This window comes from Ananas comosus, linkage group 14 (assembly GCF_001540865.1).
Source record: "Ananas comosus cultivar F153 linkage group 14, ASM154086v1, whole genome shotgun sequence".
NCBI lineage: Eukaryota > Viridiplantae > Streptophyta > Magnoliopsida > Poales > Bromeliaceae > Ananas > Ananas comosus.
In genome coordinates this window covers 3,608,171-3,635,527 of record NC_033634.1, presented here as the reverse complement: position 1 = coordinate 3,635,527, position 27,357 = coordinate 3,608,171, and the positions used below count along the sequence as shown (strand labels likewise).

General features: G+C 37.8%; 3 protein-coding genes across 9 annotated transcripts; 2 read left to right on the top strand and 1 right to left on the bottom strand.

The window, feature by feature from the left end:
- LOC109720321 lies at window positions 221-7,578 on the top strand. Of its 6 annotated transcripts, XM_020247365.1 has the most exons (13): window positions 446-586; window positions 775-834; window positions 1,772-1,951; window positions 2,230-2,340; window positions 2,650-2,985; window positions 3,591-3,767; window positions 4,155-4,442; window positions 4,607-4,729; window positions 5,206-5,403; window positions 5,521-5,756; window positions 6,360-6,564; window positions 6,629-6,934; window positions 7,133-7,578. In XM_020247365.1, exons 3-13 carry the CDS (start codon window positions 1,844-1,846, stop codon window positions 7,436-7,438), a joined length of 2,394 nt encoding a protein of 797 aa, XP_020102954.1. In that variant the 5' UTR covers window positions 446-586; window positions 775-834; window positions 1,772-1,843; the 3' UTR covers window positions 7,439-7,578. The 6 variants fall into 6 exon arrangements, with proteins under 6 accessions (XP_020102952.1, XP_020102954.1, XP_020102955.1 ...); XM_020247363.1 differs by lacking the exon at window positions 775-834 and having other exon boundaries at window positions 221-586; XM_020247366.1 differs by lacking the exon at window positions 446-586 and having other exon boundaries at window positions 614-834.
- Window positions 8,654-19,204, top strand: LOC109720257 (SAC3 family protein B-like). 2 transcript variants are annotated; one of them, XM_020247242.1, is made up of 14 exons: window positions 8,654-8,904; window positions 9,679-9,879; window positions 11,371-11,499; window positions 12,640-12,870; window positions 12,944-13,182; window positions 13,323-13,423; window positions 13,538-13,753; window positions 14,310-14,537; window positions 14,890-14,981; window positions 15,070-15,163; window positions 15,725-15,817; window positions 15,900-16,630; window positions 16,717-16,831; window positions 17,259-19,204. In XM_020247242.1, the coding sequence occupies exons 1-14, from the start codon at window positions 8,720-8,722 to the stop codon at window positions 19,020-19,022; spliced, it is 4,419 nt and encodes a 1,472-aa protein (XP_020102831.1). In that variant the 5' UTR covers window positions 8,654-8,719; the 3' UTR covers window positions 19,023-19,204. The 2 variants fall into 2 exon arrangements, with proteins under 2 accessions (XP_020102831.1, XP_020102832.1); XM_020247243.1 differs by having other exon boundaries at window positions 8,765-8,904; window positions 9,684-9,879.
- Window positions 20,477-26,980, bottom strand: LOC109720522 (RAN GTPase-activating protein 2-like). The gene is made up of 2 exons (XM_020247697.1): window positions 26,841-26,980; window positions 20,477-22,373 (listed from the first exon to the last, which is right to left on the bottom strand). The coding sequence occupies exon 2, from the start codon at window positions 22,340-22,342 to the stop codon at window positions 20,714-20,716; it is 1,629 nt and encodes a 542-aa protein (XP_020103286.1). The 5' UTR covers window positions 22,343-22,373; window positions 26,841-26,980; the 3' UTR covers window positions 20,477-20,713.

The window sequence follows — 27,357 nt, the reverse complement described above, 5'->3', positions numbered from 1 at the left end:
TGCCTCCTATCAGGTTCTCTCTCTCCTCATCTCTCTCTCTCTCTCTCTTACTTTTCAAATCAGTATAAAGAAAAAGGGAAAAAAGCCAGAGAAACCATTCATCTATAATTAGCCCGCCAACCAATTTGGATGGGCTACTCATTAGTCATTAGTTCACCTTTCTCTATCACCTCCATGTCCTTTCAAATCATCCTCTCTTTCACCCCCAATACTCCTTTTCTATTGGAGCATCTACACACTTACCCATGTGGTAAATTATATATTTATATGTATATATATATATGTATGCATGTATACTCTCTCTGCTTGGATTGAGTGAATTGGTTTGAGTTTTGGGGTTCTTTTGTGATCTCAATGCTTTTATTCGTTGAGAGGAGTTGAGAGCAACAAAGGGCTGGGTTAGCTTATGATGGGGAGGGGAGTGTTCTACTGGCTGCTTCTTTTGATGGTGCTGTGCTTCTCGAGATTCTCCGCCGCCGGCGGCGCTAGTGCGAAGCGGATTCTGGTGGACTCTGATGTCGACACCGATGATTTCTTCGCGCTTCTCTACCTGTTGAAGCATAACCGGTCGGCGTTCGACCTCAAGGTTTGGTTTTTTTTTGAGATAAAAATAGCATGCTACTTGCTTTATTCATTGTAGAGATGAATTAGACTACAGAGGTGTGGCAACAGCTGGCCTCAAGCAAGGCAGCCGAAAAAAAAAAAAGGGCTTGCTGTTGCTTCTTTGATGAGAGACTTTGTCTCCACAGATATTTTAACTGCTTGATTTTACAGACAACTAGCAGTGGGTTCGGCTGATTCCTTCTAAAGATCACACCGTTCCCAACCTCCCAAGTAATCTCCACCAGCATGCAATAGCCTCCCAAGTTTTTTTTTTTTTTTTTTTTTTTTTTTTTTTTTTTTTTTTTTTTTTTTTTTTTTTTCCTCTGTGTAAGGATTGTCGTATCACTAGCACAGGATGTGCTGACTAGCACGACAATTCTCGATTCTCTTCGAGATAAAATTGAAGATGGTAGCTTCGTTCAATTTCGGAAATCAAACCGTGTTCTGGATTTCTCTATGATTGCCTCCTTTTATCTGCAAATTTTATATCAGGTTTTTGTCTCCTTATAGTTTTCTGTTTTATCTGATCCATTATACATTCATAAGCTATAGTTTTACTTCTTCACAAAAAGGATAAGCTATATAGCAGGGATAAGTCGGAAAAAAAAAAAAAAAACTAGTACTTTGTACCAAGTCTTTTCCACTTGTAAAGTTTATGTATTAGAGGGAACCAAGAGAAGTTTCCCTTTTCCTTTCATTTGGTTCTTATCTAAGAGAAGTACTGTTCCATTGTGGATGAACATGAACAGTGAGGGAGGTTTCTTGTTCAGGTCATTGTTTAAGGTGACAAGATTACTAGGTGGCTCAAATGTGTTTCCCTCAAACTGGAAAAGCAATATATATAATTTTCCTTTTGAATTTGACCATGTCTTTTCCATCTTGACCAAAGTTCTTTTTGGTGCTTCCCTTTTGTAAGTTCTCTACTTATGTCTGCAATAGAGGCTGTTACTCTGACAACACAATTATTGGTATATCCTGATTTCTCAATCTTTGTTGCATTGAATTTGATATAGAAATTGGTTATTTTCGCAGTTTATATGTTGCTCGAATCGGCCGTTTAGACGCATCCGCATTGCTTAATCTGTTTAATCTCTGTGCCAAACACTGCATTTTGTCAGAATAAAACTGTCTAAGCTAACTCCCTCTGCAAGATTTCATACATTCACAGGCGGTTACAGTTAGCGCGAACGCATGGACTGACGCTGGGCACGCTGTAAATCAATTATATGACATTCTCTACATGATGGACCGCGACGACATTCCCGTCGGAGTCGGAGGTGACGGTGGAATATCGGAGGATGGCACCATCTTTCCCAATGTTGGCGGATTTCTCCCTTTAATCGAACAGGTATACAAGAGTACTCCTCATCTTATCCAATCTCCTAGACATCTTTAATTGCAAACAAACTTAGCCGATGCACCTTTCCTTGTTTCATTGCTAAATTGGAACTCAATGAATTGAATAACTTTAGGGACTAAATTTGTAGTTAACTGAATTTTTATTTATAATTTGTGAACTTATTAGCCCTCATCCAGAGGATATCTTAGCAATGCTTTTGAATTCTTTGTTTCGTTTCATCGTGTTCTCTTTAGTAACTCCAGGTGCTCATTGCAAGTGTAACACAGGGAATGTCGACGTTCGGCGACTGTCGTTATCGACAAGCTATTCCAATAGGTAGTGGCGGGCGATTGGATGTTAACACCAATTACGGAATCCGTCGGAGCTTTCTTCCACAGGTGTAGTAATCTATCTAATTTATTGTATATGCTATGAAGTGTCTTAATATTCTGTTTTCCCTGGTCCTAATACATTAACAATTTACAATCTCGAAGATTCCTCAGTTGCATCTTTTTTAGCCTTAAATCGCACCTTTGAAACTTCTACGAATATATCCCTGCAAAATCATCTACTTGTTCCTGCATATTCAAGAGAACTTAATTTGAAAGGCATGTAGAGAATTCAGGTTTTGCGGGGATACATATATGAAAATAGCAATTTCTAAAATGGGTTATCTTTCAGATGCATGCTTCTGTTTTCGGTAACAGGGTAACAGGAGATACATCCCTCTTCAGCAACCGACGACGCAGCAAGTAATGATAGACACAATATCTGCAGGCCCCACTACTGTTTTCCTCATCGGATCACACACGAATTTCGCCATTTTTCTCATGAGTAATCCGCATTTGAGAACGAATGTTGAGCATATTTATATTATGGGCGGTGGGGTAAGGTCGAAAAATCCGACAGGTTGCTGCCCGAAGGACACTGACACCTCTTGCAAGCCTCGACAATGCGGCGATCGCGGTAACTTGTACACTGCGTACACTAGCAATCCGTATGCCGAGTTCAATATGTTTGCAGATCCTTTTGCCGCGTACCAGGTATAGAGGCAATAAAAGTAGCATTGCAAAATGTATTTATGCTTGCATTTTATGATTCCTGTGGATGTTTCTGAAAACAGGACTGGATCAAAATAACAGTAACTGAATTGATTAACAATAAAAATCAAATAGAGAGAAGCGAAAAATATTAGTGTACTCTTTTTTAATTGGCTACTTAGATATTAAGAGATGAAAATAATATGTAAAGTCCATAATGCGTAAATTATGATGTATGATACTTTTGGTTTCTTCAATTTATTTAGTTTTCAAAACTGAACCAAAAGTATTTGCTATATGGAGCCATATTAACAAAGGATTCGGTTTGGTTTGGTTTGGTTTATTTTTGTCGCTGGTTGAGACGGAGCTATCCATGCATGTGAAGATATAAAACAATGTAAAGAAACAAATCATTAGCTGACCTGACTTAGTCGAGACTTGAGACTTTAGCCAAGATGACAAAAAATTTGATACAATTTACTTTACTAAGATGCATATCAAACTATTGCTCTCACTCTTTCGTACTCGCTTTGCTTTATTGCATTTTATGTTTCACTTGCCGCGAGAAGCACAGATGGCATGTCTAATTCACTGTTCTCCTTCCGTAGGTTTTTCATTCCGGTATTCCAATAACCCTTGTCCCACTTGATGCGACAAATACTATTCCGATAAGCGAACAGTTCTTTATGGTGTTTGAACAACAACAGCTTACATATGAAGCACAGTACTGCTTCCAGTCGCTGAAATTTACTCGCGACACGTGGTTCGACAATCAGTACTACACAGTAAGCCCGTAAATCAGCTTCATATTGTTGTCTTATTGTCTTGGTCAGCATTTTTTCCGAGGATAATAGGGGAATAGTTAAATTTGTCCTACTTATTCTGCCAAACACAACAAAAATTGGCTGGCAATAATTGTTCTGATCAAACCGGGTTATAGAGAAACCTAGTAACAACTATTCCAACTTATGGAGTAGTATTGTCTCTAAATTTTTCGCCAATTTTCTCCATAATCGTTAAATAAATACCTGCAATTAGTACAGTGATATCTCTAGTGCCAAAACTCAACATATATTTACTTTGTACTCGATTATTCCGGGATAGCAAGATAACCTAGTTTAAAATTTTACCCCCTAATCAATGCTTGTTTTCGTCTCTTTGATTCGACATAGAGCTATTTTATGTGGGACTCTTTCATGTCTGGCGTAGCCCTTTCGATCATGCGTCATGGCGACCGTCACGATGGTGAAAATGAATTCGCCGAGATGGAATATATGAATGTAACTGTAGTTACCTCAAATAAACCATATGCTGTACATGACGGGTCGAATCCATTTTTCGATGGACGGAGTGCTCCGAAATTCAATCTTACAAAGGATGGAGTGCATAGTGGCCATGTTCAGACCAAATTACAAGATCCATTTTGCTTTGTCAACGGAAGCACGAAAGGGATATGTGAGGTACTTTTGAATCTTGCATAGATTGAGACTTAAAATTTCATGTTTCTAAAGTAATTTACAAATAGTGCTTTGTTTATACAATCGGTTTATGTCTACGTCTTTGTATCTGCTAAGTTTGTTATCAAATTACACTGATTATATAATTTAAGCGATTACACCACCAGGATGGATACACTAAGGAGGTCACAGGATTGGACGGGGTGCGTGTTCTCGTCGCAACGAAGGCGAAAGCTAACAAAGATGTCACTAGCCCTCTTGATAGAGAATTTTTTATAAGTTTTCTTGAGGTAAGAGTTTTCTCACTACTGCTTATTCCTGTTAAAGTTAGCTAGATATCGAAAAGGCCCTGCGATGTTTGAGTAGCTTTTTGAAAATGCACAAATGCTTTTTCATTAAGATTTTGGTAACAGCTTTAGATGTTTCGAATTGTTCGACGCCCTAGTCACTGAAAGTGTCCATAATGTATGCATATGTTCTTTGCATTCACCTTTGGATAAATGTTTATTGTACGGTGTTGATCTTCAAATGATTCTAGTTGATATAACTGCGATCTTACATGGGAGGGAGATTCTGAAACATGCTTATAAAACCATTACAGAAACCATGTTGCTAGATGAAAGATAAGTTCCTACTTTGCTCTGAATTGTCAATGCTACTTGTTACCAATTATTAGCATTCCTACAACATTATCGGTGCCTTTCACTATTAACAAAGAAATGCGACTCGTTTCGACAGTAAAATTGACCATGAAATTGTAATCCAGGTTCTCAATCAGCGTCTCCACTCCGGGCGTTTCAATTTTACCTCTGAGTTTCCATATTACAGAGAGATCCTGTACAAACCCGATTTTACAAACGAAACAAGAGGAAGGCCAGTTGTGTTCGACATGGACATGAGCGCCGGAGATTTTCTCGCCCTTATATACCTCCTAAAAGCACCTGTGGAAGCAATAGATCTCAAGGTATGCTTATGTCAGTAGATAAGTTTGCATGGCGATGTATACGAAACAAAATAGTTTACTTTATGTTGGCGGTTTTCATGTTTTTTCTGAGAAACTTTATGTTGACTTTTCTTGCAGGGAATATTGGTCAGTGGAAATGGTTGGGCGAATGCTGCGACGATAGATGTTGTTTACGATGTGCTGCACATGATGGGCCGCGACGACATTCCCGTTGGGCTCGGTAATGTTACTGCACTTGGCACACCAACCCTTGGTTGTAAGTATGTCAGGGCCATTCCGCAGGGCAGTGGCGGATTAATCGACTCGGACACGCTTTATGGACTTGCTAGAACTTTGCCAAGAAGCCCTAGAAGGTCCTAGATTCTTCAACACTCTATGAAATTAATGTTTATAATCTGATATCTGATGTCTTATGCTTGTGTAGTTAAATGCATGTAGTAGCTGCTGCATCTGCATGTGACATCTATGTCCATTTTCTTGGTTTTCTGAGAAATTACATGATTTTACATATGCACACATTAAAACACATATTTTAGTAGTATTACCCTGTAAAATTTAAGTTCTTGCGTCATCTCCGGAAATAGCCTATACTGGTGTGCATGCCCCCCTTCACTCAACTTTTCGTCAATTAGGTACATTACCCCAATTACTTCAACCCCAAGGATACGCGAAAAACCACAAATTTTGAGGGGTTTACGTTTAAATATGTTTATTTTTTGAGTGTTGATGTGCCCTAGTTATCTTTCTGCGGAATCTGGAGTCTAAAATGAATGCAACTACTAATCTGTGAAAATCGATTTGATGTTGTAGTGAACTTGAGAGCTCAACTCTCTTGTAGATGCATTTCTTGCAAATGCGTTTTAAAGAAGTTAGTGATTTCATTACTATATGACAGAGTATTTGCATGTCACAAGTAATGTTATGTTACCGCAAACTTGATTGGGTTTTTTCACCAGGTATACGGCTGAAAATTCAGTGAAATACGGGGCCCCAAGAAACACCGATCATCCTGAACTTCGACAGCCATTAGCTTTCGAGGTTTGGCAATCCATTACGGAGAAACGTAATCCACGCGACAAGATAACTATCCTAACAAATGGTCCTCTTACTAACTTAGCCAATATTATCATCTCCGACAAGAATGCAAGTTCGATTATAGAGGTAAGTTACCGCCTTTCATCTTTTACCGATGTATCATCTCCGACCGTGTTTGCTCCACATGCAGAGAGTATATATAGTTGGTGGCCATATCATTGATGGAAATGGCGAAAAGGGAAACGTGTTTACCGTTCCATCGAACAAATACGCGGAGTTTAACCTCTTTCTCGATCCTCTAGCCGCGAAGAAGGTCATAGAATCCGATATCGACATCACACTCGTACCTCTCGCTGCTCAGAGAAAAGTTTCTTCATTTAGGAAATTTATCCAAACTTTAGAGCTTAGTCCAAAGACTCCTGAATCCTCTTTCGCGTCGAGCTTGCTGAAACTGATGCTTAACCTGAAGCAGAAGCACAAAGCCTACAGCCATATGGTAAATCACTTCTCAAGTTCTTTTTCTTAATATGGTTTCTGCACATTGCACTCAACTTTTCCGTAAATTACACTACTCTATAGAGGATTAAATGCTTAACTTGTTGCATATATGCCCTTGGATATTTTATAAGAAGAAGCACTTCCCTGGGGCATATATGAACATCAACTAATAATCCGTAACTTCGCACATTTGCAGGACATATTTCTGGGTGAACTTCTTGGTGCAGTTTTGTTGGTCGAAAACTCGAATCTAACTCCAAGAACTCAGCTAAAGCCAATTAGTGTTGTCGCTGACGACGAAACGAGCACTGACGGGCAAATTGTCACGAAAAACGCGCACGGAAAATTAGTAAACATATTGGATCACTTTGACAGTGAATCATACTATACTCGATTCGCAAATTTGTTGAGTAACAAGAAGCAATCCGCTGTGATCGGTAGCTTCGATGAACAGAAAAGAATGTGGAGCAGTAATACGCCTGATAAGTCATTTTTCTTGTAACATTTAGCATAGAGGGAAAGTGTTATTATTAATTTTTTTTTTCCAAATTTCACAATTCATAGCTTCTTAAATGAGAGATATGTTTCCGGCTTAGATTAAACTCTTTCTAAAAGCTTAGAATTTATCGCGAACTGAGCAAATTCCTGCTATACTCAAATCTTAAGGAGTACTTATGCTTAAAATGAAGATATTTAATAAACTGTGTTTTCGTCGTTTGGTAAAAACAAGTGATGCTTATCTGAACTATGGACTATTGTGAATCAGCTTACCAACTTTTCAAATTTTTGATTTTACTATCCGATTTTTTAATTTATTTGATTTAAGTCAGTGAATGATATTTTAACTTCAAAATCTAAAATAATCGCTTATTTTAATAAATTTATTATAGTTACGTGAGTTGCATGAAGTTTACTAACTAAATTTATAAAGATAAATAACGCATTTTAATTTTAAATTCAAATGCCTTTAATTGATTCAAATCAAACAAATTGGAAGGTTGGATAATAAAATCAAAATTTTGAAAAGTTGGATAGGCAACTAAAAATGGTTTATAGTTCAAAAAAGTTATGTAAGTTGTTACATATATTTTTTTTCACTATAAAAACCAATAATTAAGAAAATAGTAAAAAATTACAATGTACAAATTATGAAATATTAAATTATCATGTGATTTGTATAATATAATGCTTTGCTACCCTAAGATTTACAAAATATAGTACTTTTTTTGCCAAGCATTTTTAAAATGTAGCATATTTCTAATCTCGAGGCCAATTCTAAACTTAAATGGAGGCATCCACAAATATAGGCCATTTTGAAATGATCCTCTCAGCAATTTTTTAAAAAAAATTACATTCTCTTTATTTTTTAAAAAAATTATGTTATTTGAGTAAAATATATTCAGAATTTAATCAAATTTATCAATGCCATAATCAAATTTAATGGCTTTAATTATATTTTATCAAATAAATCTGGAACAATCAGGGGCTAACAACTAATAGGGCCGTTAAATTTAATGAAATTTTCGAGTCACACTAACAAAGATAATTTAAATTAAAAAATTTTAAAAAATGAAAAGTTAAGGGACTCATATCAAATATAACTATAGTTGAGGAGCCTTCTCATATATTTTCACCTCGAAAGAAAACAACTGTTGAATCAAACCGTAGAGGGGTAAATCTCGAAATCGGGTATAAGTGAAGGGTTTCTCCGTAAAAATTTCACCGTCGATATGGAGTGCTCTCCGAGTCCCCACAACCTCGATTGAGCTCCAATGCTCCATTAATGGCGTTCGAGAGCTTCCGCACTTCTCCGGGCCCCTCGGCCCCGGGGGATCCTCGGAGGCTCTTAGCCGCGTTCGGGAGCGGCGCCACCGCCGCCTCCTCTTCTTCCCCGGCGACGACGCCCCCGCCGCCCTTTTCCTCTCTCTCCCCGGCGGATACCTCGAAACCCTCGCCATCGCCTGAGAGGTGAGAGCTCGGAACCTGTTTAGTTCTCTTATTTTTCGGTTAACGTTTGCTTATCTTTTCCTTTGATTTGTTCGCATTCTTTGTTTGAATTTGTCTTGTTTGATCGACCTAGTTCTATGGAATGAAGCTTTTCCTCGGTGGCTAAAATTTGTTCTTTTTTAGGGTATTGTGTGGATTAGGGTTTTCTTAGCAAGATCCTCCGTTTAATTATGATGGGGGATTAGGGTTTTCTTAGCAAGATCATCTTTTTAATTATTTAGCGTAAAATTTGATCCGATATTTCTTTTAATTGCTTCTTTTACTTTTTGGTATGCTTTGTTTGATCGATCGAGCAGCATAGTATCTGTGAGAAACATGTGAAATGAAGCTTCCTTGATGGCCAGAAAATGTTCTTTTAAGGCTATTGTGTGTCTTAGGATTTTCTTAGCAAGGTTATCCTTTTAACTATGTGGTTTATAATTTAAGCCAATTACTTTTTGTATCTTTCTTTGCTTTGTTTCTTTTGTTCATAATCATCTTTTATTCGGATACTTGGTTGATGAACACTTTTCGATCTTCAAGAATCGTATGAAAATAAAACTTTTTAATTTGCACGTGAATTCACAAATATATAGAGATAAGAAAGATGATTAAGTTAACTCTTAAAGGAAACCCATCTTTCAGATTTAGTGCCTAGATGTCATTCCCGTTTAACTGTTCAAATATTTTCTGAAATGTGATCTATATTACTAATGATGTATGATGCTCGTATAATGAACTTTATTTTTCCCACAGGACAGCTATAGATACCCCTAATTTAGCTAATCAAGAAAGAATAAGTCCTGCTACAACTTTTGTTGCTGGACAACATGTTGAGACGAAGTCATTAAACTCTTCAAATCCCTACGTTTACAAGCGGAGTAGGTCACCACCATCGCCGTACCATGATGTTGACTCTCCTGAAAACAATAATCATGTTGGTGAAAATGGTAGAAGGTAAATTTTCATCTATTTCGATATTCTTTGCGTCCTGTTCTCTTTTGTGATTTCTGTTCATTATTGTTAATGCTTTAATGTGAGTATGTGTGTATTGATAATTTGCAACAGCATGTGAGCTTTCAAAGAAAGGAGATTGTATCTTTTAACATTAAAATTAATGAAATTATCCTGCAAGATGGCATTATTCTGTTTCACTTCATCGAGATGTTTCTTTCTGATTTAGTTATAGCAGTTATTTTTAAGAATCTTGCTTGTTATATGACACTGTAGTTATCTTAGTTTCAGCTAAAATCTTTGGTTTCTTTATTTTACTTTTCCTGGAGTTGTTGTATATTTTAACTTTTCTAAGGTTGGTAAGCCATATAGATGATGTTATGTTTGTTTTTTCCTTTAGTGGAGTTGTAATTCTATCGCATTTTGTTATGTTACTAGCTTATTTCTGTGATATTTCACCTCCTTTGTTTTCTGACGGGGTAATATATAATATCTGGCATTGCTAACAAGATGTAAGACTTAGAAGTTCCCAATCAAGCTAGTATTAGCTAATTGCAATTGATAGATTGGATGGGTCCTGCACAACATGTGAGAAACAAACTCCCAACTTGCTCGCCTGGCAGTTCTCTTTCTCATTGAATGCTGTTTGGTAATCTTTGGAAGGAAACATTTTCTCTTTTTTTTTTTTTGGGTGTCCTAAATATTGTTGTAATCAACATTGGGCATCAATTATGTTTTGTTTTTTTTTTGTCTTGATTAATATAGCTTCTTTTCATCCTTCATTACTATGTGCCTGTAATCTCTTTATCTTTTTTATTTTATTAGATTATCTCAGCTGCCCGGCATTGTAATACACAGGAAAATACAGATTAGCTGCAGATAATTCATTTTTAAGATGTTTGCTACTAGATTATCCCCCTAACTCGGAGAATTTGTTCTAAACTTCTTGGCAACTATAATGTTCTATCCATTATTTGTTTCAGTGTGATTATTCACAATAAGTCATAACTTTCTCATTCACGAAGGCCAATTTGAGTATGATCCTCATCAATGCATACTCTGGTCTTTCCTTTGTTTACTTACTGATTGATTAAATGGTTTTGTACTTTAGTCTTAATTTGAAAGGTCATGAGGCGGTAAAACAATAGTAAACTCCTAGCTCAGGGAACCCGTACTCATGCTCCGTAGCATGCAATATTATTATTACTTTTACCTGCACGTGCGGAAGTATCTAATGGTAATTAGGATCTTGTATTGAAAATTATTATGGTACAAAGTATGGCATTTTCTTTATGAAAAAGATATAATGATCATACTCTGTGATGAAGAGAAAAGAGATCTCTTTATCTGGTTTGATTATCATGAATCCATTGTCTGTGCTGTTTTTTTACATTTTCCTTCAAGAACCATGTTTTAAACATTCATAGGCTGTACATATGAGCTATTTTGCATGTGCAATAAGATTTGTAACCATTCTTCTTTTCTTATTGATAGGTTGGTGAGCTATACAGATGTGTGGTTAGCAAATGATGTTGAAACTTCCAAAAGGATGAGATCACCACCCACGACTTTTAATAGCAATCAGCTAATTCCGAATCTTAATTTAACTCGTGAAGCTCAGAAGTAAGTTCTTTTATATGAGATTACATCGTTCTTATTTTAATTTGTCCTCTCAACTATTTGTCTGTCTTAGCAGCATATGTACTGAAATATTATTAAAAAGACACTCTTTTGTAGTATTACTGTTGGTTTAATATCAGAATTATGCTACCTACTTGTTCACTGCATCAATTCTAATATAATTTGGTAATTTCAGGTCATCACAGTGTCTATTGCCTTTTTAATTCTATGTCTTGATGGATGGCCTTCTGCAATAATGACCTTATTGGAAGCTCATTCTTTTTTAGTAGTACTCTTGGCTTGTATTAAAATTTATGTTAGTGTTTGGAGAACTTTATGGATTCTTTTATCTTGGCATTTTCGGAAGTTTGAGGCCATTGGAGTTTATTTTGTTTTCTTATATTTTCTAATGGCTAAATTACAAAAAAATCCCCCTATCATTCACTTTTCCCCCGTTATCTTTTCCCCCATGTCATTCAAAAACCTATATTGTGCCCCCTTAAAAAATAAAAAATGTTCACTTCGTTCCCCGCCGTCAGTGTTCCGTTAAGGTTCTGCTTATATCCTATTTTTTATACCTAAAATACCCCTGAAACCCCCATCTTCCTCTTCTTTCCTCACCGACATCCTCGGCCACGTTACCTTTCCCTACTCCGCCGCTTTGCCCTCGCCCTCGCCCTCGCCCTCGCCCTCGCGCATACCTCTGTCCGTACCCAGACACACGCCCTCGCCCTCCTCCGCTGCCTCACCCTCGCCCTCGCCCTCGCCCTCGCCCACCTCTCCGCCCATACCCACCACGATCTCCTCCCTACCGTCGCCAAAATAAAGGAGCCGCGTGGTGCTGGAGGAGTAGGGGAGCAGGTGGAGGAAACGAAGTCGGAGCTAGGGTAAAGAGAGGCACAGGCGAGGGTGCGGGATGAGCAGGATTGAGGAGGAAACGAAGAAGATGAGGATAATTTGGTTATTTTGTCACACCGTACCCCTTTGTGAACATTTTTATTTTTTAAGGGGGCAAAGTGTAGGTTTTTGAATGACAGAGAGGAAACGTGAACAAGTGGGTATTGACAGGGAGGTTTTCTGTAATTTAGCCTTTTCTAATCTTTGTCTTTTTGATAGATCACTTGCTGCACCGTGATGTTTCAGGCCTGATGTAACCCTTCGGAATTTGGACAATCAAAAGCAATCGCCTATTGGTTCACACTCACTACCTCATCAGAAATTCCATACCTTTGAGCCTTCTTCTGATACACATAATAAAGCAACCCTTTCCCCACCAAAACCAGTTTATACAAATGCTGCTAAAAGGGCCCGGTCTCCTCCTCTACTGGTTCCTGAAGCTTTACAGAAGCCACTTGTTCAGCTTGATTCTGATAGGTATCTTTGTGTTTTTACCGTTCTTATCTTGGTAAAGAAACAGTTTGCTTAACAAACTGAATATTGATTGCAGAGAAGAGTTGGCAAAGGCGAAGCGTCTGGCCCGCTTTAATGTAGAATTAAGCAGACCGATAGAGAAAATGGGTGATTTTTCAAAGCAAAATACTTCGTCATATAGACAGAATCATGCTTCTTTGGCCGAGCACAATGCACTGGAGCCAGCTGAAGAAGCAAATAGAAGCAGTGTATCAGACATCGAAGTCTCAGAATCATCTCCAGTTGTGGTTGGGCTTTGTCCAGATATGTGTCCAGGTTCATTCAATGTTTCCTTTAATTGTTTACACATGTTAGGGAGTATTATAAATTTATTTTTTAAAAAACAAACTTGTTTCCATATTTAACTCCATGCTGGAATTTCAGCCCTTTTAACTTTTTCTTCCACCTTGCTTCAGAATCTGAGAGGGAGGAGCGTGAAAGGAAAGGAGATCTTGATAGATATGAGCGACTGGATGGAGAGAGAAACCAAACTACCAAATACCTTGCCGTTAAAAAGGTACCTGGTTGATGTTCTTAGTCTCGTGTCTGAGTAATAAGATATGTTCTTAAATAATTTTTTACCACCCTCAACAGGAAGCATGATACTGAAGTTCTTATTTCATTCATGCAGTATACTAGGACAGCTGAGCGAGAAACTAGTTTGATAAGGCCACTCCCTGTGTTGCAAATTACGGTCGATTATCTTCTCAATTTGCTGGATCAACCTTATGACGACAGTTTCCTGAGTATATACAACTTCTTGTGGGATAGAATGAGAGCAGTGAGATTGGACCTCAGGATGCAACACATCTTCAATCAAGAAGCTATAACAATGCTGGAGCAAATGGTATATCCCAGATTGCAGCTCCTAAAATTTATTCACGGCTACATAACGAAAACCACACCTGTATTAGCAGCTCTTAAAAGTCATTCAATCTTGCATTTTGCTTTTGTGTCAAATCAAATAGGTCCTAAAATCCAGGATAATGTTGGATTCAGATGCAACATGGAAAAAAAATGATACATACATTGAGTATATTTACCAATAAACTGCCAATTTTGGTAGCTCTGGTGAAGAAGGGACCTTGTTTCTTGGGTTTTTAGATCTATTATTTAGGATCCAGTTTTATGTAAGTATTCAGCTATAGAAGCCTGAAGCTGTGTTATATGCCATCCCACTCCCGTGAAGTTTTGCATCCAAGTTACTATTAGTAGTTGTCCCAAAATTTTGGACCAATTAGTTTAATGTAAAGTTGAAGTTGCGACAATTAAAGTGTTGGGGAGTAACCAAGAAAGAGAGGAAAGTACAGAGATGTTTTTTGTAATTTAGCCTTTATGTATTTGCTCTTTTACTTATACAAACTTTAAATATCACTAATGGTTTCTTCTTTTACTGCCACCAGATAAGACTTCATATAATTGCTATGCATGAGTTATGTGAATACAACAAAGGAGAGGGCTTTTCAGAGGGGTTTGATGCTCACCTCAACATTGAGCAGATGAATAAAACATCAGTTGAGCTGTTTCAAATGTACACTGATCATAGGAAGAAGGGAATAGTTGTGCCAACCGAAAAGGAGTTCCGAGGTTATTACGCGCTTCTCAAGTTGGACAGGCACCCTGGTTACAAGGTACCTTATTTTTCAAACTCTAAACTAGATGGCTCTATGCCTGTATGGTCCGGCTTTTGGAACAACTTCTCTGGAGAAGCAGCAGTTTGGCTTTTGGCAAACAAGTACTCTGTAGCTTTTGCTATGGCAGGATCTGGAATAAGCTTCTTGGGCCCCAAAAGCAAAAGTTTCAATTTGACGATTCTGTTTCTACTACAGTAAGAATTTGTTGAGGAGATTTTTCTTGGGCAAGCTGTTAGTGCTTCTTCAAGCAGCTGTACTCAAACATCATTTCTGCGGAAGCTGAGGCTAGATCAAACAAATGATTTAACGGTTTCTTGTAATTGCCCTTAATTGTCTCCTATCATGCTAGGTTGAACCTGGTGAACTCTCGCTTGATCTCACTAAAATGTCTCCGGAGATAAGAAACAGCCCAGAAATTTCATTTGCAAGGGAGGTGTCAAGGTTACTACTACTCCAATCGCTGTCATCTGATGGTTCAATATTTATTACTCTGGACTATTCATGATTTTGTTTGGTTTTGCAATTTCAGAGCATGTAGATTTGGCAACTACATCGCCTTCTTTCGCCTTGCAAGGAAAGCAACTTATCTGCAGGCATGCTTGATGCATGCTCATTTCACAAAAGTATGTAATATTTCCTCTGCTTGTATATTCCTTTGTCATTTAATTATTAGGACTAAAATCATAGATATTCAGTGGTCTTCCTTTAATTCCAATTTGGCCCATTATTTAATTTGGTGCAAAATAACTCATGCTTATTTTCCTTGCAATTTTACATATACAGTATGATTGATGAAAAAACCTTGCCAACTATAAAGTGTCATTGTGAGTGTCCTTTTAGTACCATATCATCTTTTCTAGGCAAATTTAACTTTTTTGCACCAAACAAAAATTGCTGACATCAGTAGCGAGTCTTTCGCAGTAATTCAACCTTTTGGATCCTAAGTGCAATGGGATAAATGTTAGTGGGTGTTTTTTTTGCCCACTTTCCCTGAAGCAAATTAGAGTACACTGTGTAATAAGAGCAAATAGGCAAAAGTTGGTGGGGTTTTATGAATCGAATCCTAGGATTTATACTTCTGACGTGATTGTGTTCATGAGAGTTAAGTCTTTTTGCATCTGGTAAGAACTCAAGTCTGCTCGCTATTGTGTACATGAGATCTAACAAAATTTCGATGTTTCCAGGTAAGAACACAAGCACTTGCTTCTCTTCACAGTAGTCTTCAGAATAATCAAGGGATCCCGATAACTCATGTTGTTAACTGGCTCGGTATGGAGGTAAAAGTGTTACTTTATTTATCCTTTGCTTATATACATAACAATCTTGATCATCACTGACTACTCGTTTTGTGCTGCTTAGGGAGAAGACTTAGAGTGTCTCTTAGAGTATCACGGATTTGCATTAAAGAAATATGAAGAACTTTATATGGTAAAAGAGGGCCCCTTTCTCAATCAAGATGCCGACTTCCCAACCAAGTGTTCTCAACTTGTGCAGCTTAAGAAGTCGCAAAGAATTATCGGCGACGTTTATTCTGGTCCTACTATGTCAGCTCTCACTGGCGAGAGGGTTATTCACTCGGATATGACGTTAGAAGTAGCTGATGAGAAAGGAGTTGCTTCGGAAGCAGAAGTGATGAATGATTTGATTGATGAGCCAATGGTCGATAATCAAGCATATAATCAAGTACATCCCAAATCTCGCACTCTTCCTCAAGCACAAGAACTGCTTGAAGAAGAGATTCCACTAGCACGTGTGAGCACTGAAGAAGTTGGCACAGTCAAAGAAGTCACTTTTCCACTTCCGGTTTCAAGCAGTGTATCTAAAGAGAGCTCCATAAGTAGCTATCCACAGCAAAATGCCGACGATGAAGTCATTGAGGCGTCTACAGACACTTCAATGGATCAAATGATATTGATGAATACGGAAGTAAATTTAGTTGAGGCTGGAGTGCCTGGAATTCAAAACTCTAACTGCAATCTTGAGAATACAAATGATCAGATGGATATTGGTGAAAATCTCAGCAAGGAAGCACCAGCGCTTGTAGTCCATCAGGAAAATGTTGCTAGGCAAAAGCTGAAGCTAATCTTAAGGTTCAAAACTCTTCTCATTATCTGATTAATAGTGGTGATTCACGAACCAATACTGAAACTAATTTCGGTTTTCTTTTAAATACCAGGAGATGGATGCGACGAGCTGTGCAGAAGAGGTTAAGGCGGGAGGAAAATAAGATTCTTGCTATTGCAGCATTGAATTCTCTCACAGTGGGACCGCCACTGCGTCCTCTGGGAGCAGTAAGTTACCTTCTAAAGATGTAGCCTGTTCCATGTATTACACAACTGATAAACATGCAAGTTACCTTCTAGACTTGTAGCTGATGCCATGTATTACGCGAAAATGATAAACATACTTACATAGAACATTTATTGCAAATCTGAATTTTCATGTATGCTCTCCAGGTAACTGTAGTTTTTACGTACGTACCCTGCATGTACAGACATTTTCCTCTTTAAAAACCTACATTCTGACAGAATGATTCCCAATTTAGTAGTATTTTTGTATGAGATTGTACTTTTATGGGGCGTATAAAAGTTTTTACATTTTACAAGGTTATGTAAGCAATTACATTATTTTATAGGGACCTATGTACGTGTAAAAGCCTGAATATTATACAAATGTTGTAAATGTAACTGCTTATAATTCCGTTTTCTTCTGATGCAGGCTCCAAAACATGCTTGCGAAGTGCTCAACATCGACAAGGCTCTGAAAGAGAGATACCTTAAACAAGAAAAGTCATTGTCGAGGCTGAACATTTCAGAATTGGTTGCACCGATTTTAAGTGAGAGAACTCCCGGTATGAAATGCTTTTGCTGGAAGCTGCTTATCCTCATCCCACCATCACAAAGTCGAATTGTTAAATCGGCTTTTGGATGGTGTCTCTCAAAGCTCATGGGTCATGGTAGAGAAGACAACGAACGGCTCGTTTCCTTGCCCCACTTGTCGATATGGAAGAAATGGTTAGGCTGTCAGAAGAATTCGCCCGAAATCTGCTGTTTATCTGTTGTTAGAGGGCTCGACAGTGAACAGGAAGTTTTTGAAAATGATAGCATCGATGGTACAAGCAGCTTAATATATCTGATATCGGAATGCATTCCATGGGACTTTCAGAGGAATCAACTCCACAAACTTGTAAGGTCTATACCATCTGGATCAAAGCTGCCTCTTTTAATCGCTAGTTTTGATACTTACGGAGAAGAGAAAGATCTAGTTTCACAAACAGTATACGACAGGCTCAGCCTAATCAGCGTGGACAAATCAAAGATAAGCTCATTGTCAATTGTTTTTCTAGCTGGTAATATCCCCAAAGGCTTCTTCGACGACGATGAATTGAGAAGTGGTCTGAAATGGCTGGCGTATCATTCACCTCTTCAACCAGCTCTCAGTCTCGTGGATACTCGTGAATTGGTCATGAGCTACCTGAGGTTTCCACTTAACATCCTCGAGAATTCCGACGCTTCTCAAGTGGGCCCCGACCAATGTATCTCGGCTTTCAATGACGCCCTCAACAGGCTGATAGGGCAAGTTCATTTTGCTGCATCCGTGAATTCAAATGGATGGCCGTGTCCTGAGATTGATCTTCTTGAGAAGTCGACTAGTGAACGGAAGGTTGTGGAGACATTCTTACCAAGCATAGGCTGGAGCTCGCCTTCAAGAATCGAGTCGCTAGCCAAAGCAATAGTTTGCTGCAAACTCCCCGAATTTCATTACGACCTCTCTTGGCTGAGCCATGGCTCTCACATGGGCAAGCAGATTCTGAATCAGAAGTCGGCCCTTGAGGAGTGCTTGGTCAACTATTTGACTCGAACAAGTCAATTGTTGAATGCTCAACTAGCCACAAGTGAGGCGAGGGTAATGGTTCAGACAGGTGTCGGCCTTGAGCTCCGTGGTTCGTCTTACTACATAGTTCCGAGATGGGTCGACATTTTCCGACGGATATTTAACTGGAGCATGACAAGGTTGGTCTCCAGAGAGTGCTCGCTTGCTTACATATTGGAGGAGCATCTCAATAAGGTTTCGACAGAGATTGATGCTATCACATCGTGGGAGATCAAGACTAGCAGTTTCGAGAGCCATCGGCGGTTGAATCCGGTTCGCTTTGATGAGCTTGTTGAAGCTTGTTGTAGTCTTCCCACTGTGGAGAAGCCTGTTTCCGTGCCGAGGGCCGAATGTTTTCCTTCTCGCGGGGTTGTTCATGAAGAAAGCAACAATGCTTCTAAAGGCATTGTTCATGGCGAGGTAAACACTGAGAGGCATGGAAACATTAGCTCTGATGATAGTGGATCCCTTTTTGGCACGAGAGAGAAAGAGTCAGTAGTCGCGTCATTGTTTAAGAATAGTAACTATTTAGACAGTTTTAATAGGTTATTTGAGAGGTGTAAGCAAGTGCAGGACACGATCGATAAGAAGCTCGCTTTTTATTTATAGATCCTTTGTGTATTATCTCAGTGAGTAGTTTTGGTCATGTCCAGGCATTATTCGAGGGGTTTAGGTTCCTTTTTTTGTGTGTGTGTGTGAATTTGCACCTGAGAAATGCCATGGACAAGTCAAATTGTAACGTATTTTTTCGTTGTGGAAATTTAATTGAATAATCGTTGTTTGTTTTGTCATGACAAGCGATTCCCAGCTAATGTATGTAATACAACTAAAATTTCTGCAGGGAACGTTTGATTATGTTACAACTTCTAAAAGCTAGAAATAAGCTGCATACAATTTACTAGGGGGCAATCCAGCTAGCTGTTCGCGAGTCAGCTTGTGTTCGGCTCGAAATGAGTTCGAGATCGGCTCGCTCATTTAGTAAACGAGTCGAACACAAGCTGGATTTTTCAGCTCGTTTAATAAACGAGCCGAACACGAGCTGGGGTCAACTCGCTCGTGTTCAGCTCGTGTTCGGTTCAGCTCGTGTTCGGCTCGATAGCAGCTCAAATACATATATTTTATATTTATATAATTTATTTAATGTATATTTTTATATATAAATAAATAAGTATTTATAATATATATTTTTATTATTTAAATTTTAGCAAAATAAAAATATAAATGCGAGCTTAATTATAAAAAAATTTATTTATATATAAAGTTTCAACTATTAGATCAAAGTCTAATGGATAAAATTTTATAAATTTATATTTTATATATATTTAATATAATCTTTTTTAATTTATTTTTCGTTGGCCAGCTCGTGAGCCAGCTCGTGTTTGGCTTGTTAATAAACGAGCCGAACACACGAGCTGAATTTTTTAGCTCGATACTTTAACGAGCCAGCTCGTGTTCGGCTCGTTTAATAAACGAGCCGAATATGAGCCGACCCCAGCTCGCTGATTAAACGAGCCGAACACGAGCTGACCCCAGCTCGCTAGTGTTCGGCTCTAGTGTTCGGCTCGTTTACACCCCTACAATTTACTCACAATACTCATCCGTACTGCTTGTAAAAGAATGTTTTTAAAATTTTATTTAATACCAATTGGAAACAATTAATTACTGCAAAATGTGCTTTTGAAATTTTCCTTATCAACAGCAAATTTATGCGAATATATTTTGACCTTCAAATTTGATCCAATAAAACATAAAATATATCAACCTTTTTGTTTCCAAGTAAGACCTAAACTACAATGACAAATTCTCAACAAACCCGCGTTCGCGAGCTTCCAAATTTACTACTTTCCCACTCCTTTGAAAGGTATTAAAAAAAAAAAAAAATTGTAGGCAGGAAATACAACTAAATCACATAGATTAGTAAGAATACAAAGTAAGTAGTGTAAAGTGTAAACGCCAATTGCACCAAATATATATTTTTAAAAACTCGCAAGCAAATTTATCAGAAAGATCCAAATTCAATCAAAAAAAGATTTTGATTTTACCCAAAAAATACGCACCAACGATTCGATGCATCAGTCCCAACTAGCTAACTATTAGAAGCAAAGATACTGATAGTACAAGCATAGGTTGCCAAAGCTACACCAAAGAGCTCGACTCAGCTCAACAAATAACAGAGCCAGAAAGTGCGGCGGTGCAGTTAATCAGATATAAAAGATAAAATTCTACAATGAGTTCGAGTACAAATCATGTGAACTTGAGAAAGAGAAAAACAAACAAGAACTCGACTCGCAATTAGTCCATTAGTCCTCTTCAACCTTGAGATGCTCAAGTTTCGACTCCAATTCGCTCTCATCCCCTTCTTCCTCCTCTTCCCCCTCCTCGCCCTCCCCTTCAGCATCATTCTCGTCCAACGGCCCGAGAACATCCACAGAGTTCTTCCCCGCCTTCAGAATCTCCTTTACTTCATCTATTCCTTCGTCGGAGATGGCATTTCCATCAATATTCAAAAGAACAAACGCGGGCTTATTCGCGACCGCCTGGGCCAAACACCGTGCCCCGGCCCTCCTTATCATATTTGCGCTCATGTCAAGCTCCTTGAGTTGCGCATTACTCTCCAATGCTTTACCAATTATAATCGCACCGCTGTCCTTTAGTTCATTCTCGCACAAGCTCAGCTTCTTTAGGAAACTCTTTGTGGCCACACACTCCGCCAATGCTGGGGCAGCTTCAGCGGTGATATCATTTCCACCGATCTCCAGGACTTCGAGGGCCGGAGCAGATTGCTTTAGTACATTGGCAATTGCTATGGTCCCGTCATCTTCAAGATTGAGATAGCTGAGATAAATCTCAGTGATCCCACTAAGCTTTTCGAGAGTTTTAGAAAGCGCTATTCCGGCCTCCACACCGAATATGTTGTCACGCAGATCAAGCTTCTTCAAATTCGTACACGTTTCCAAAGCTTCAGCCAAAGCAATCCCACCATCTGAGCCTACCCTAGTGGACGAGCACCTGAAGTTCTCTAGTAGAGGAGAGCGCATAAGCACTTCAGAAATTGCAACAGCACCCTCATCTCCCGTCATATTGTTGTGGAAATGGAGGATTTTAAGCTTCTCAGTTGATGGGATAAGCTCGGCAAGAGCTTTCGCAGCCTCCTCGGATATGCCATCGTTCATCAGATAAAGCTCTTCCAAGCTGTCCTGTGATCTCAATAGTCCTTCAAACGCCCGCACACCCTTCTCTCCTAATGCGTTGTCGGAGAGGTTCAAGTACTTCAATTTACAGCCTTCCAAAGCCGATGAGAATATCCGCATGACATCTAGGGCTTCGTCCTCGGGCCTCCCCGCAATAAAATCGGAAAGGTCTACTTCAATAAGCTGGTTTTTAATTGATGCAAGGATGGGTTCAGCCACACGGGCTGCATCAATACCAAAGCTCCTATTACTGAAGCAAATCTTAGTGTACGAGTTGCCTTGTTCAGTCAATGGGCTTAGAAGCTCCCTTGCTTCCTCAGCATCAATAAACGCCCGACGACCACCAGATATGTCAAAAGTAGTTTTAGCCAGAGTGGGGGGCTTTTCTGCAAAATCAGCTTCTGCAACTGCTTCCTCTTTAAGCCTTGGGCCTCTTTTCAGTACTTCAAGCATGAGCTTGCTGGTTTCTTTTGCATACAGCTGGACGGCTGAGCTCCCATCACCATCAGGCTCTTTCATAAAATGTTCATTTGCAGAAGCAAAGCATACTTCTTCAATTCGCTTAGCATTTTCACTTGCCTCTTCTTTGCTTAGAAGACCATATTTTTTAGAAAATATCGATTCGGTTGAGAGGTTTATAGTCATCTTCTCCACAAGCATCAGTCTTGTGCTCTCACTGGGAGGCCACAGTTTGATTGAGAATGTGCGAGGTGGAGCATCTTGCGAAGCCGTTTCCATGTTTGAATCCAATGTTCTCAGTTCACAATAACTACAGAATCAGATAATGTCCAATTATTTAGAAATGAAAAAGAATAAGATATTGCAGTTAATAGCCACAGGGTTTAACTACAACCAAGAAATGAAAAAAATGAAGAACAGAAGAACGAATAGAAGTAATGGGGACAATTGAATACAGATATATCTCAAGAAAATTCATCTCTACAAATATATACCCCTATAAAATCTCAACTTTCATATATATTTCTAGTAAGGGGGTGTTTTTGAGTGATGAAGTTACGATTCAGCTGTAAATCAAGTCAATTACGAATAAATATGTCTCATCATTCATCATGAAGACACCAAACATATCCGGCAGGTAAGCATGGGCTTAAATTCTCGAAAACAATTCCTTTTGAAATGATCCAAACTCATCTCTCGTAGTAAGACCCAAAATTTAGCCTATGACTGGACAGTGAATCACCCTGTCATTATGCTAGTTGATGGCAAGACTAATATTTTTACTCTCACAAACATGATTTTCAACCAAACTATAATTACATCAATCCAAACACCCCCTAAGTGTATCTTCTCATAAAGATAACCTTGTCTCGAGTTGGGGAAGCATTCAATTCATGCAAAAAGTTGGTTGTGTTTAAGCAAATTCTTTAAAGAGGGCCATAAATGAAAATTCAGATATTACAGGATTCTATAGGCAAATAAATAATTAGTAGGTTTTGCACACAATTATCTCAAAGAAATAAAACAAGGGCGTTTGAGTATATTTTACTCATTTCTTCTCTCCTACAGTACACATGGCTAACCTATTGAGTAATACACATTTGTCTATATTTGTCGAGCATTTCCCTCAAAAATAAAATATACGTGGCAAAGTAAATGTAAGAGTTAGCTAGTCAAGAGGCCTATAGAGATGGAATCAAAGAATATTCTCAATATTTTCATGGTAATTGTGTAGAGTGTCATGGAGACTTGTTTAGGAGTTGGTACAGATGAAAGTATCACTCATAATAGCTACACACGGACAAATTACTGTACAAAACAGACAAGTATTCACCTTACTAAGAAATCAGATCACTAATCCTTAGTAGACACATTATTCATCTACCTACAAAGAATTTCCGCATACATAGCAAGTTGTCAGGTGGCAACATCTTATCATGCGAGTAGGATCAGAATCACACATAAGCATGAATCTCAATAGTCGGTATGAAGCACGACAATGCAATAGAGATGTCTCTTAATTTCATCCTATGCGAGCAGCGTTGCAATGATAAAATTGGAAGAAAGTAGATAGAAGAAAGTTAATAGTTAGGATTAAAGACCAGGATGAATCTTGGAGATGATAGATAAAGAAAAAGGGTTTAAGGAATAAGATCTAACAAAGAAAATTTTCGTTCCATTTAAGATCCATGATGCACCATACAAGACAATGATCCATGTCTACAGAGATAGATACTCATTTTAACCCAAACAACGTACCTCTAATTTCTTAACTAGGAATTAAATTACTCATTATGAGCGCATAAATCATGCTTAATCCAGTTTGGATAACATAACATATAGATCAAACCATGTCAAAGTTGTAAAAGAATCATGCAATATCTGAATTTTTTATAGAGGTTCCAGATACAATCATCCTGAATCTAAATAAAGTAATATAAGATCTTTACAAAATTGTGTCGAATCTAGATATTGTTCAGGCTATTTCTTTCTCATATTTGACTTATTCACAGTGTTCTAAATAGCGGCCTCTATGCCCGCCATAGCGGCCGCTATAGCGAATTTTATGTGCTACCGCTACATTATGATATGTAAAGCGATATATAGCGGATCAGATTCATAGCAGCCGCTTTAGCGGCATAGGGCCCGCTAAAGTGGCTGCTATAAAGCGACCAAAAAGCGAGAGCTATGAGCCCAAACCTTTAAAAAGTGCAAACGGGTTAAAAGAATGATTAGATTGTTAATGGATTATAGATTTTCAAGTTTTATGTCTTTTTGGTTTGCTAAATATTTTAAAATTAATCTTAAATTCTTAATAGATAGTGACATTAAATATATATATATATATATATATATATAGGCTTGCAATGCTAAAAAAAAGAACGATTTGTTGTTTTTTCTTCAAAATTATATGTATATTTTTTATAAAGAACATAAACATATTAAATTTGCTTTTATGAAACCTGCTATGGGTTCATAGCGCCCGCTATGACCATCGCTATCCGCTTTTCGCTATGAGACTCTGCAAACGCTATGTACCCACTATCCGCTACTAACAACCTTGCTTATTCAATAACATATAGATAAGATAAGAGCTCAAGAAGTACAGAAAGTCCCTAAAAATAGGAAAAAGACATACTCGATTGAAAGTTTGGAATTACACCTAAAAAGACTCAATACAAATTCACTATACTCAAGTTAATCTTTCAGCCAGGATTGACTTGCACCAATTCTCTTTGTTAGAAAATCACACCCTTATGAGGAATTAACATCAACCCCCATGACTCAAACAATTCAATTTTCAGAAAACAATTATGACAGCCAAACTCCTAAGTCTAGCAACTTGGTTATTATTTAGCCTTGCCTCAAGATGAAACTTGTCGGTTTTCCTACAAATTGATTTAACAAAATAGGAGAAATCATAGTAGGAAGAATAAGAAGACAGAAGACAACAAAAACTGGCGACAAAAAGCTGATATTTAGTTAGAAAATGTTCAGACTCTGTAAGTCCAAATGAATTCCGGTATCTCTCATAACAAATGAAAGGATATGTAAGGGTGTGGATAAATCCATCATTAACTTGTCATGCTTGAGCTTCTGAAGGCTTGATCGTTGCAAGCAACACTTCCTCTGTCTAAACAGAAACATATCATGGAGTATACTCTCACTAATTCAAGATTACATTGTGTTCCTAAACATAAAAAATAAAGCTGTCCAAAAAATCCGATATACTATAACCGACCCGGACCCTACCCGGAGGTCCCGGACCCTATCCGGATCCGAACCGGACCCGATAAAAAATTGATAGTATACGGGTAAAAAAAATTACCCATTAAAGTTTCGGATATGGGTCCGGATATGTTATACCCATATCCGATTTGGACCCGACCCGAACCCAACATTTAAATGGATAGAATCCGGAATAGTTTTCAAATCCAGACCCAGACCCGGATCCGAACCCGATGAAATATTCGATAGTAAATAAAAAAGGTTTGAACTTTTGAAGTTGAGGGATCAATTTTAATAGGACTTAAAGACTCTAAGTATTTTTATTCTAGTAAAACACTGAAATCCTAACCGCTCTTTTACTACTTTTTTTTTCTATTTTTTTACTCTTTGTTTTTTACTCTTTATTTTGTTGTTTCATTTCTGTCTAAGAGTTTTTTATGAAGCAATATTTCCATCGTTGTCATCGTCAACGATATTAATTTTCTACAGGCGTGGCACGAGTGAGTTTTTTCCAAATCCCTTATCCCATCATAGTCGACAACCTAGTTTTCTGATTCCTCTTTGTTTTTTTTTCTTTTTTTGAATGTTAGTATATAATATTAGTAATTACTACAACTTATATTCTCTTTATCTATAATATAGTATCACAATTTTCTTATTTTTGTGTGTTTATATATGAAATTATTTTGAATTTTAGGTTTTTAATCGGTCAATATAATGGCCGAAACAAGTCTTGTCTGGACAATTTAATAAAGTCTATAAAAATATATATGTATACGGGTACCCGTACCCGATTTAGACCCGACCCATACCCGGTCTTTATCGGGTAATATAAGAATAGTCACTATCCATACCCGCTCAAATAGACCCGATAGATATATTAGTAACTTAAGTATCCAGATCCAAACCCGACCCGAAATTAGATGAGTAGGGTATAGCTTTTTTTTTCTAACAGTTTATTTTTAGGGTACGGGTACAGTATATCAACTACCCAGACCCGACCGGGTCCATGGACACTTTTAATAAAAAAGAAAAAAAAAAAAAAACACTCATCGTGAAGATGTTTAAAACATCAATCTTTTTTTCTCCTAGACCAAATAATCATGCTCTCCTAATATGATCGTTTAGCCATTTCCCCCTTTGTGAGGGGGATCGATTCAAGATTAGGGTTTGTTCACAGCCTCCATTTTAGTCAATGTAGTCGAAACCACTTTAGATTACAATAACGAAGTCGACACCCAAAAAGCTCCGCACTTTAGATTACCCAAAAAAAAAAAGAGTAAAGAATAAGGACCCTCTTTTACTTCGCTCCACTGATTTGCCTCAGATAATTCCACCTAATTTCTCTAAAAAAATAGGCTCATCTCGCTTAAATTTTAACTCTTTTTTGCGGGCGAAAAACAGAGATTGATCCAAAAACCCTAATCAATACAAATCAAGTGAAAAAAAAAAAAAGGAAGGGAAAGAAATGATAAAGCATCATGATATGCCCCATTTCTCATAGGTATTATCCTAGGATTTATCGGGGAATGCGAAGAAAGGGACTCACCGGGACCAAGAACTCCGCCAATAGGAATGCGAGGACGAGGGGGATTCGACTCCGTCGTCGTCGTCGTATTCGTCGTGGTGTTCGAGTGGGGGCGGAGGAGGAGAACGAAATGAATTAGGGTTTAGAGAGACGTTGAGGGGGTGAGAGAAAGAGAGACTATGGGCCGTTGGATTAATAAGAAAAGATGTCCGAGAAATTTTTACCTGCACCGGGTTTACAAAATATCTCGTACACCGATCATACAATTTAAAATTAATAATATAAAATCTAAATTATTAGATTAAAAAAATACTAATTGTGTAAATTCACTCATGATAGAATATATACAATTTATACCTCATCATTTAAAGAGTTTAAAAATATTTTTTATAATTTTAATATTAACAAAATAATAATAAGACAAGCGAATAAATCTGAACTTTTGAAAGATTAAAACGTTATTGCTCTATCAGATATATTTTATAATATTTAAAATGGCTATACATCAATTAGAAGTATAATTTTTTGTTATGGTGTT